We start from the raw sequence: 11,795 nt of genomic DNA on the forward strand, positions 1-11,795 counted from the left end.
ATGAAACATAACAGGGGTGGAGGGGGGTACCCATTAATGGGCTAAATACGTAAACATATAAAATAAGGGAAGGCACAACAAAACATTTTTAAATAAATTAATAAACTCGTTTCACAACGGAATCAAACTTGTTCAACATGATGTCGCAAATGTTGGACAGGTCTTCTAGGGAATCCTTCAGAATGTTTATGGCTGGTTCGCCTGAATGGGGAAGTTCAAAGGGGGGTAGGGAAAAAAAAAAGTACAAAAAATGGAGAAGCATATTAAGGGGGATATACACGAAATAAGGTGCATATTTAAATACATAGATATGTACACTCGCTTGGCGAAGCGGCAGGGAAGCCTCCACGCAGACACTCCTCCCATTTTTACCCGTTGTCTGAATCCTCAGGTTAATTTCCGCTTGCGTAGGATGCGGCACGGTGTACCCCGCGAATTCTACTCCCTCCTTTTGCAGCAAAATGCAACGTAAACAGTTACCTGTGTTAGGGAAAAAAAAAAAAAATCCACTTGGCATGTATGTTGCTTATACGGGTGAATTCAACGCGCCGGTCAGGTAAATGTTTGACATGCCACTGGGAGAAGCCTATTAGTTAAATTATCTCCCATGCATAGTCCACCATTACCACCACTATTACCACAATTTCTGCTAAACTTTTTGTGCCTCACCCAACATGCGCCCTATGCAACAAGTATAAGCCACTATACACAAGCAGTTATTTATGTAGAGGGAGGCGTCCGCTTTGGTAGCGCATCATTTAGACGCTTCGTTCAAAAGGAGAACTAGAAAAAAGTTTGTCCTCCATATGATGCGCAACCCGTCAGGAGTCTTTTTCAATTTTTTCTTTTTTTTTGATGATTTACCTAAAGTATGATCTTCATTCTCGAAACAAAATGTCGCGTGCGTCAAGGTTCTCATATGTTCGTAATAATTTTTTTCTTCCATTTTGTATTTGAGGGGAGTCAGGGGTTCCTCCAAAGTTAGGAAGGACTATTCATCGAAACGCATTTAACGAATTCGATTTGGGAAAAATTCGTACCAAACTTGTTATGAAAAATGAAAAAAAAAAAAAAAAAAAAAAAAAAAGGGACTTTTTTATGCCGCTGTTTTTTTCTGCCAACGAGGGGTAGCTACGTAAACGTAGTTAATTACGTCGCGCCGTAGATGAAAAAAAAAAGAAAAAATATATATAAATATGTAATATATATATATACATATATTTTTATATAATGCAAATTAGCATGCAAAATGGCGTGCCAAAGATTTATGCGGGTCGAAGGGGAAAACATGATGAAAGGGAAGCATCGCATGTACGGAGAAAAAAGCGAGGCAGCCTTATGGCGCAGCAGAGCATGCAAAGGGTGGTGGAAATGACGCGGAAAAAAGCACGAAAAAAAGTGCGCACAAATGTACGTAAAAAAGTTCGCAAAAATGAACGCAAAAATGTACGCAAAAAAGTTCGCAAAAATGTTGTTTTTTTCTTCCTCAAATAGCCAATTTGTGGTAAAAAAAAAAAAATTACGTTAATGCAGGATTGCAATTTTTTCTTACCTTTCCACAATTTAAAGGAATTGAAAAGATATTTTCCAGCGTAGGTAGGCAAATAAGCTTACGTCATGTGGATAATTCCATTGGTGTACCAAACGTATCGTTGTAAAACCACGTATTGATGCATGAACAGGTGTCTTCCGTGACCCTACTTCTTCTCTCGACAAAACTTGCACCCTATTTGTACACGTTGAACAACCGGATTTGTTGTAAGTTTTCCCCTGTTAGCTGCACGAACATGTTCTGGAATTTTTTTTTAAAATGGTTATATGACCCTGCGAGGGAGTCACGCATGAATTCGTCTAACGACTGCAGGTGGGAAAGGTAGGGGGGAACAAATGAGATAGCGTAAAAAAAAAGAAGGGAAGTCTGAAAAGTGGCAAGGACGGGGGGCACAAATATGCATGTAGCTGCCCTCGCATGCCTCGCCTGCTTGCTCCGCATCGCTCCATGCCTAACCCGCAGCCCCTTTTGATACTTGCAAAAAAAAACAGTCGCGTATATCACGTCTTTTTCGTCGCTCGAGTTGGCTCGTATTACGGATTTTATCATTTCCCCATGGAAACTAAATGAGGGGAAAAAAAAAAGAAAAAAAAATGTGTAGTCCGCGCGAATGAAGCATTGCCAAGAAAAAACGTGAACAATATAAGAACAGGCGGATAGACCAAATTGCCCAGGGTGTGTGGAGCCCTTCCCCCAGTTCACCCTCTTCCACTTTCCCCCTCCCCCTCACCTGGTCGTTACGAAATACAAGTGAATGTCAGAGGTGTCCATGTAGGTGGGAACAAAATCCGTGGGCTTATCGAACAAAATATCCTTTTTAGTTAAGTAGAAGGAATCCCACAAATAATCGACTGAGTAACTTTCTCCGTTGAGCGTAATAGCGAATCGTAGACCCTTCCTCATGATGAATATGTGAGCAGGGTAAAAGATAAATAAACCCAGTAATTTTTTAATTCTGGGTTCCATGATAGAAAAAAATATATTATAAATATCGGAGGGTGCAAGATACACTTCTATCGATTCGTTCACGTTGGACAAATGCTTTAGCACCTGTTTAGCGGTGTTGTCATTTATTGTAACTGGCCCTTTTACACTAATAGAAGTAACGAAGGTTTTTTTCCCATTAATGTAGACATTTTTGGAAACTTTAGCTTTGACAAAATAACCTATCATGTAAGACTTGATCAACAAATGGCTACCACAATGGATTGCGTGCTCTCTAAAGTAGGTATGGCATCCCACTTTTTTCGAGAGAAACCATTCAATAAGGGTAAAATCATCGTAAGATAGATTTTCCTTTATTTTAACACCTCTTTGTTGCATCGAATTTAATTCTTTCACTTTTATAACATCTCCGTCTTGCATATCTCCCAGGATGATTATCGGGTTATGTACTTCTCCCAAATGTAATGTTTCCTTTTCCAACTGGTTCAATTTCTTCTTCTCCAGGATGAGACCTTCTTCATAGAGGTCCCTATTACTGTACAGATTATTATTAATGTCATCCAGCAGCGATTGAATGTTACTCTTGTTTTCTTTGCTCAGTATATTATTATCGTAGACATATTTTTCCTCAATTTCTTCCGTGTTTATTTTGTTATATTTTAATGTCCCATATTCTACTACATCCAATCCGTATAACATTTTTATGTTATGGATGAAGGCAGCCTTTTCTTCATTATTTTTCAGCATAAAGCTGCATAAAGTGAATTTATTATCTTCTGTATAGTCGTCATTTATTTTTAAAAAAATGTCTATGGTATTAATAGAGCTTTCAATAACTTGGATGTCCTTAATTAATATTTCCTTAACAATGGTACTTCTGCGTTCCCCTACATTACTATCTTACACTGAGGTTCATTTTTTAGTTCCAATATGAGGGGAAAAAAAGTATTGTTAATTTTGTAATTTACTGAAAAGGTACAATTTCGTAGTAAACATTTGCTTGGTTTGTATCTCTTTGCTCTATTTTTCGTCTTCAAAAATTCCAAATCGCTTTTCTTATTTTCGCGACATTTGGAAGACTTTCCATTGGGTGTACCGCCTAATTCGTATTTCTTCCTCACATTGTCACTGCCCGCACGCTTGGCCTTTTCACTACCACCCCTTTGTTCACTACGCTGGCGAGACGCGCACGAAGAGGTGCTTTCGGAGTAGACTGCGTTTCCCATTGGGGCAGACTCAGTCGAGGAGTTTGTTTTCGGGCATTATGTAGAAGGGGATGACCATGAAAAAACGCATTTTCCCTAACAAAAAATGGCGCAACAAAAGGTACGCGTGTGCAAACGTATTCGCCAAATGTTTGCGTAGCGTGGTTGGACCCATGCCACATCAAAAGGATGGACAAAAGGGAAGTGACGTTGCGCTGGGGGTGAATTACACCAAATGGTGTGTGGTGATTTCAAATGTGCGCAGATTTTTTTTTTTTTTTTACTTCTCTTAACTGCGCTATTACCCCATTTTGCCGAGCAGGACGCGCAAATTGAATGCGGACACACCCGGACAAAATTAAAATAACTGTGTCATGTCTGTGAAAAAAATTAAAAGACCCATTTTGAGATAATCGAGAAGAGGTTTATTCCAACTTTGAAACGATTTTTAACGGTTTACATGCGAAATGGAAAAAAAAAAAAATTTTCGTTTTACAACAGCTAAAAAGTGTATTAACAGGACAGGCAATTTTGACGCATGTGAAATTTAATTGCGCAAAAATGGCTGGAAAAAAAAAAATGGTACGGCTGACTCAATGGCTGTTTGGCAAAATCGTGAAAAGTATAAAATTGATATTCGTCCCCCCCAAGCAGTTTCAAAAATGGCTACGCAAATTCGCAATGTTTTGAGCATATACACGGGTGAAAATGGTGTACATATGTACGTACGTATGTATACATGCACATATACATACTCCCCCCAGTGGGGGCTGCAGAATCCCATTTGGGAACATTTCGCTTGTCTACAGGACTTTCCAAAGTGCTGTGCGCGGAAATGCATTCGATAGAGCCACGCGTAGCAACAACCATTTTTTTGACGCTTTTTTGGAACCACGCGGGGGGGTTACAAAACAGGGAGAAGCAAAAACAAAACGTCGTCACGTACGGGGGTGCCGTTCTTCACGCCTTTTCAACAGAAGTGATTCATTTAAAAAAAAAAAACTTGCGTGGCCATTCTTCAAATGGGGTAAGTAGTCACACATCGGGCTATATTTCGAAAGACCACCTCGATAGTACACTACGCCGCGAAACCATTTAGACGTGCGAAAAACCGTTAGAGAATATTTCACCCTTTCGCAACTGCGCACCCTAACATTAAAGAAATAAGCAAAGGGAATAAACGGGAATAAACCGGAATAAACGGGAAGCAAAGAAAAGATAAACCAAGCAGGGACTTAAGCGCAACGGTTTTCCGAGCGACCAGGCTAAAGTATGTGCTACATTTTTGCACGTTCTCTGAATCGAAAGGCGACAAAACCACATGAATAAATTCCCAATCGGCATTACCCGTTTGCGTGTATCACCCCCTTCATTTTTATTGACAAAGTGAAAGTTTCACACATTTTTTTTTGGCAACTTTATGAGCCTGCTCTGCGGTTTTACACTCACCGCAAAAAAGAATGTGCAAAAGGGAAATAATAGCAGATGAATTTTTTTTTTTTTATTTTTTTTACTACCATTCGGTTAGCAATTTCGTTACAATTCCTTTTGCTTCATAATTCCCTGCTTTGCAAAATGAAAAGAAAGAGGAAGGAACTTCTGTTCAAATGAATGCATCACAAGAGACATACATTACGAGGTGGCACTTCAGGAAGATTCACTTTTGATTTATCCCCTACTGCGTAACGAAAATGAAAAAATTAAGATAAGAGTAACACATAGCACAGTGCTGCGGGGGACACATTTTTGCACGTCCCCCCCACGTTTCCATCACCTCAATTAAGATATGCTCCACTAATCCTTCTTAGCGTACAACTTTTTCTGCCTAAACTCCCAGTTTTCTCGAATCACACGTACGTTCTCCTGTCGCCACTATGAAGTGAGAAGGAAAGGCATCCATATTTGAAGGAACCACGTAAAAAAAAAAAAAAAGAAAAAAGGCACTCAGAAAAAATTAGCAGTTATAACTTTTTTTTCTCCCTCCCCGTGTTTTATAATCCTTTTTTTTTTCCCCTTTTTTTAAGTATTCCCTAGTTAGGGTAGTATCTCCACTTTTTCTCACTTTTTTTTTTTTTGTGCGAATTTGTCAATTTGGTGTTTTTTTTTTTTTTTTTTTGACAGTCTGCTTATGTGTCTAACTTTTTTTTTTAAATATCTCCATTTGAATACTGCCCAATTTGTCGGCACGACGATTAATTTTTTTTTTTTTTTTTCTAAAATTGATTCAAGATTTATCGCTTTTGTGATCCCCATTTTAAGGGCCCGTCCAAATGAATAAAATAAAAGTTCAAAAAACGATTGATAGTTTTTTTCCTGTTAAAAGAAAAAAAAGCATAATTACGAGTAATGAGGGTGGGACGAATAATTCGTCCGATTCCGTTACGAGTACTTGTGTTGAGGATTTGGAGGGGGCGGATAATGATGGCAAGAAAAGGAAGATAGACGACGCTGTGGGGGTTGGAGCAGCTCTGGATGAGGTCTCCGCCGTTAAGGGGGGGATAAACACGGAGGAAGTGGCTGCCTTAAAGGAGAAGACAAACGTGGGGGAGGTGGTAGCCGGTAGTGAGGCGAAAAAAGTGGGGGAGGTGGTAACCGGTAGTGAGGCGAAAAAAGTGGGGGAGGTGATAGCCGGTAGTGAGGCGACAAATACGGCGGGCGTGGTAGCCGGTAGTGAGGCGACAAACACGGCAGACGTAGCCACCTTGAAGGAGACAAGCGCTGCGGAACCAGCCACCTACCCGTACGCCGAAGAAATAAAAAACCTAATGCACGCAGAATGGTACGAGCACTTAAAAGAAGAGTTACGAAAAAGTTATTTTCAAAAAATGTATATGAAGATAAAGGAGGAGAGAAAAACAAAAGTGATATACCCCCCAGCTCGGCTAGTGTTTAATGCCTTCTTAAAAACACCCCTATCAAATATAAAAGTAGTGATTGTAGGTCAGGATCCCTATCATCAGAAAGGCCAAGCCATGGGTTTGTGTTTCTCTGTACCCGTTGGTATTAAAATTCCACCCAGTCTAAAAAACATTTTAAAAGAAATAAAACAGACCAGTAATCATGGAGATTTAATTAGTTGGGCAGAGCAAGGGGTGTTCCTACTAAACACATCTCTAACTGTCGAGGAGAACAAACCCGCTTCACACAAAAATTATGGATGGGAAACCTTTACCGATAAAGTCATAAATATTATAAATGAGAAAAAGGAAAAAATTATCTTCATGCTATGGGGCAACTTTGCCATAAAGAAATGCTCCAAAATCGACACAAAGAAGCATTTTATTTTAAAGGCGGGACATCCATCTCCTTTAAGTGTGAGGCACTTTGCCAGCTGCGACCATTTTAAAAAGTGCAATGAGATTCTCACGCGCAACGGCATGGCGCCGATCAAGTGGGAGTTGCCGCAGTGAGGGAAAAGATAAAACAAAAAAAAGGAAAGGAAATAAAAGAAAGGAGAGGAAATAAAAGAAAGGAAAGGAAATAAAAGAAAAGAAAAAAGAAAATGAAAACAAAAAAAGAATGAAAAATTGCTGCCGCCCCTGCTTAGGGAAGTCCAGCTCACCTGGAGCGCTTTTCCACAAAGCTGTGAGCTTCCCCCGTTTTTGTGTCGACCACGGAGTTGCTTCCATTTTGCAACCCTTTTATCGCAACAGTAATTTTTTTTTTTTTCGCATTTTAACTTTACGGTGTTAAGAAACCTTTTGGAAACACTGAATCTCACGCGTGTGATAAGCTGAAACCAAGTTTACAACGGCGCGCCATGCTGTAGAATCGTTTTTCCACCTACAAAGGAGCAGTTCCAACGATTATACGAAATAAGCCCTTTTTTTGGGAATATTGCTACGGTGAAGTGATGTGCATGTCGGGAGTGATTAACTCCCCCATTAGTGAGGAGTGAAGCAGGGTGAGTGTGGGTGTGGGTGGTTGTGGAGGGCCGTAACCCCTGCGTGTACGATGCGCCCCATGAATGGTTTGCTCAAATGTAGAAGAGAATTCGACAGAACAGGTCGACAACACTACCGGTCCATAAAGCTGCGCGGAAAGAATGATACACAACTGGTTAGCACAATCGTTAGGGGGAAGGAAGTGGAGTGTTTTTCTCTGCTAAATAAGCCCCTTTTTCCTGGCCTCTCCTACGTACTAAACGCGGATAGAAACCTTTTGAGGAGTTTCGAAAAATGCAAAAAAAAAAGTGCGCACATAGGACTTTTTCTTTTAAAAAATATGAAAAATGAGCAAGTAGGAGGCCTCTTTAATGACACACAGTTTATGATGGATGTTCCCATCGGAGGAAAAAAATCCAATTTGAAGAAAGACATAGCCTTCATTAACGATGTAGAGGATGTATACCACTGCGGATCGGTAGGGCTTATCCGAGAGGTTCTCTACAACGATGAGCATCCTAGAAACGACACGGAGGGGAGAAGCAACCCCGTGGAGAAGATCCCCCACAGGAGTAGCTCAATGGACAGCACAGAAAGAGTAGCCTGTATGGATGACTCGCATGATGAGATGGGGAGAAACGAATGGAGGGGAGGCCCCCTATTGGACCAATCCAAACACATGCATCGAGTTGTTATTGAAATTGCCGAAAAGGTGAAAATTGTAAAGTGGGTCAAGGGAAATACAGCCCAGGTGGACGTAATTAAGCAGCAGATGTCCAGCGAACGAAATGGAAAACAAAGCAAACAAATAAAAGCTTACCAAATGGAGATCATAGACAAAATAAAAGAAATTGTGCACATAAATAGTGCATGCAGTGTTGAATATAATTTATTGTTAAAATATTATGACGTGAAAAATGTATACAGTTTGGTAAACCTGGTAGGCAGCATAACCATGGGAAAGAGTAGTTCCCTTCAGGATTTACTGGAAAAAAGTGATATAGAGGACCAGCTAGCCATCTGCTTGGACCTACTAAATGAAGATATTCTATTGCTAAAAATGAAGAAAGAATTATCAACAAATTTGAAGAACAAATTTGATGAAGAGAAAGAGAAGCTAATGATAAGGGAGTGCATCTCCAACTTGAAAAAAAAAATAGGAGAAAAAACGGACCACCAAATTTTATGCGATCAATTTTTTGCCAAATTTCAATCAAAGAGGAGTCATATGGATGAAGAAGCTTCCGCAGCTATCCTACGTGAAGTTAACAAATTTGTCCTCTACAATGAACACTGTAATGATTATGCCTCCACATATCAGTACCTCAACACCGTCTTGAGTATCCCCTTTGGTAAGTATGCCCCTCTCTGTGAAGATATCAGTACATGCGAAAGGACGTTAAGGGAAAGTCACTACGGATTACACCAAGTGAAGAAATACATTCTAGAATATGTAGGGCTCTACATACTAAACAAAAATGTAAAACCCAAAATACTTACCCTTGTTGGTTATCCAGGTATTGGGAAAACCTCTATCTGTAAATCCATCAGCTCGGCGTTACAAATCCCCCACTATATAATCAACATGAATAACATTACTAACATGAATGAACTTATTGGGCACAGAAGAACCTACGTGAATAGCTATGAAGGAAAAATAGTACAAGCTCTCATCTCAACGGATGTAATGAACCCTTTAATCGTTTTGGATGAATTGGATAAAATTTCTTTTTCGAATGGCAATATATATACTACTCTGCTAAACCTTTTTGATAGCTCACAGAATAAGGAGTATAAAGATATGTATGTGAATTTTCCTATTAATCTGGAGAGAGTCTTTTTTGTTTGCACTGCCAACTCGGTTGAGCACATCCCAGAGACGTTGCTTGATCGAATGGAAGTTGTAAATGTATATCCCTACACGAATGAAGAAAAAATTTTTATTTTTAAAAATTATTTGGAAAAAAAAATGCAGGAAGAAACTAAAGTAAGAGATGTACATCTGCACATGTCGGAAGAACTCCTCCTTTATGTTATCCAAAATTATACGAACGAGAATGGCATACGGCAGTTTTACTCTATTGTTTATAGTGTCTACAAGAGGAGAGCCTTCATGCTGCTAAAGGGGGTTACGGGGAGAGTCGATTTGGGGATTCACAATTTGCACGTCTTCCACGACTTTGTGAGTTTGGACTGTCTCCGGCAGAGGGGAGGCGTTCAAGCCGTTCCCTACACACATGAGGGCATGATCAAGTCGCTCGCCTTCACGGAGGATGGCGGCCAGGTGGTCACCATAGAGGTGGTTGGACTCGCGTGTGGAAACTCCCATACAGGAGGATCTCCCAACCTACACTGCACTGAGCCCTTTCCAAAGAATACCACTCAGGGAGAGGAACTCCTCCTCGTGTGTCCCCACCGCCATAGGAACCAATTCGCCATGGCGGACGAGACGATGCACCCATCAGCGCTGTTGAGTTCGTCCCAATTAGGAAAAACGATTGCAGGAGATACATGTCGCCACGGAATAGCCGCAGTCCCCACTTCTTCAGATATGGTAGAGCCCCCCTTCATTTACGATGACGACCCCCCTTTTGCGATAAGGAAGGCTTCGGAAGGTACTCATAGGACCAAACCGTTGGAGAGAAATCGCTCGTTGGAGAGAAGCAGTCCGTCAGAGTCTTACCAAATCGTTATAACCGGAAACGTGGGGAAGATCATGCAAGAGAGTATCCTCATAGCGAATACTTTTGCCACCCATCTGCTAAAAAAGGTAGTTCCCAATTTTCAGGGGCAATATTTACACATCAATTTGAGCGAGTGTGATGTGAAGAAAGATGGGCCCAGTGCCGGTGTGAATTTCGTTACGTCCATTTTGTCCTACTACCTAAATACTGCGGTGAGTAGTTCCGTTTGCATGACTGGGGAGATAACCCTTAACGGCCATGTGGTGAAGATTGGGGGGCTCGTCGAAAAAATGATCGTAGCGAGGAACTTCGGAATACGCACCTTAATCATCCCCAAGGACAATGCGCAGGAGTACGAGCTGCTGCCAAGTGTTGTGAAGGGAAACATCCGGGTGTTATATGTTCACCACTACTACCAAATCTTTAATTTCCTTTTCCCCAAGTTTGGCCCCTTATCGCCGTAGACACTCGCGCAGGGCGGCGGTGGCGGTGATGGCGATGATGGCGGCGGTGATGGCGGCGGTGGCGGTGATGGCGACGGTGACGACGGTGGTGGCCATCCCCGATGTGGCTTCGCTCATGGGTATCTCCTGGAACGTCGAGCCTGCCTCGGTCCACCTTGCCCTCTGCATAGCGGTAGATATATGTATATATGCAGATATGACCCTTTTGCAAGGACTCCCATTTCCCATGTGTGTGCGCAGTTTGTGAGGATGGGCCCACAAAAGTAAAAACACATCTACCTGTGTTCTCGCGCACACCCAGTTGCGGATGCGTTTAACGGTTGATCATCAGGCGCAGAAATTTTTTCGCACACCGCAGAATACATATATGTGCATATGTATACTTACAGTTTGGGTTGACTCTCCCCTGAGGAGCGCCCAAACGAGAGAGTTTTCTTCCCTTTCAATTTGTGGAAGAATTTCGTCACACCAGTTCTCAAAAAACAAATCGTAGCCGCACCAAAATATGTTATATCGCCTCATGACAATTTCCTCTTTTTTGGGATGTCCCAAATGGAGGTTACCTACTTCGTCATACAGTGTTATGAATTATTTTATTTTGTTATTTTTTATTATTTTTTATTATTTTTATTATTTTTATTTTTTTTTTTTTTTCCCAGTGGGCATATAGCACGCTTGCACAAAGGGGTACATTCACCTGCCCGCCTGCATACCCATGGGGGGGGAACTTTACAAAGCGTGCGTTTTGCCACATTATGTTTCTCATTTTTGTAATTAAAACGAGGATGCCATCACCAATTTTTTTCGTGCTAAACCTTTTTTTTTTGGTCCCATTTTGCTGTCGTAATTTTTCACGTTCTGCCCGACGGAACGGATTGGGCATGCCATGGTGTGCTGCCCACGTGTGAATTATCGTGCCATGTGGTTATATTTACGCCCTCACCTATGCGGTTTCAATAAGGTGCGCACAAAGAACAGTTTTGAAGTAATAACTGCCATTAGCTGGAAAAAAATAATCCCATTAGAGCAATGCATCCACAAAGGTTAGCTGCACAGATTGG

At 41.0% G+C, this 11,795-nt stretch overlaps 4 protein-coding genes across 4 annotated transcripts; 2 read left to right on the top strand and 2 right to left on the bottom strand.

Annotated features, from left to right (window-relative positions):
* PCYB_134150 (RNA polymerase small subunit) lies at positions 1–1,163 on the bottom strand. The gene is made up of 3 exons (XM_004224440.1): positions 865–1,163; positions 373–480; positions 1–201 (listed from the first exon to the last, which is right to left on the bottom strand). The coding sequence occupies exons 1-3, from the start codon at positions 944–946 to the stop codon at positions 98–100; spliced, it is 294 nt and encodes a 97-aa protein (XP_004224488.1). The 5' UTR covers positions 947–1,163; the 3' UTR covers positions 1–97.
* Positions 1,164–1,726: 563 nt separating this feature from the next.
* On the bottom strand, positions 1,727–3,196 carry PCYB_134160 (hypothetical protein; the record flags this gene model as incomplete). Its single annotated transcript, XM_004224441.1, has 3 exons — positions 1,727–1,858; positions 2,009–2,114; positions 2,283–3,196. The coding sequence occupies 3 exons, from the start codon at positions 3,194–3,196 to the stop codon at positions 1,727–1,729; spliced, it is 1,152 nt and encodes a 383-aa protein (XP_004224489.1).
* A 3,271-nt stretch (positions 3,197–6,467) lies between these two features.
* On the top strand, positions 6,468–7,091 carry PCYB_134170 (uracil-DNA glycosylase; the record flags this gene model as incomplete). Its single annotated transcript, XM_004224442.1, has 1 exon — positions 6,468–7,091. A coding segment is annotated over one exon (624 nt), but the record flags the coding sequence as incomplete, so codon positions are not given.
* Positions 7,092–7,665: 574 nt separating this feature from the next.
* Positions 7,666–9,888, top strand: PCYB_134180 (ATP-dependent protease; the record flags this gene model as incomplete). The annotated part of the gene is made up of 1 exon (XM_004224443.1): positions 7,666–9,888. A coding segment is annotated over one exon (2,223 nt), but the record flags the coding sequence as incomplete, so codon positions are not given.
* Positions 9,889–11,795: the final 1,907 nt, after the last annotated feature.

The sequence above is a fragment of the Plasmodium cynomolgi genome, chromosome 13 (genome assembly GCF_000321355.1).
Source record: "Plasmodium cynomolgi strain B DNA, chromosome 13, whole genome shotgun sequence".
Classification (NCBI taxonomy): domain Eukaryota; phylum Apicomplexa; class Aconoidasida; order Haemosporida; family Plasmodiidae; genus Plasmodium; species Plasmodium cynomolgi.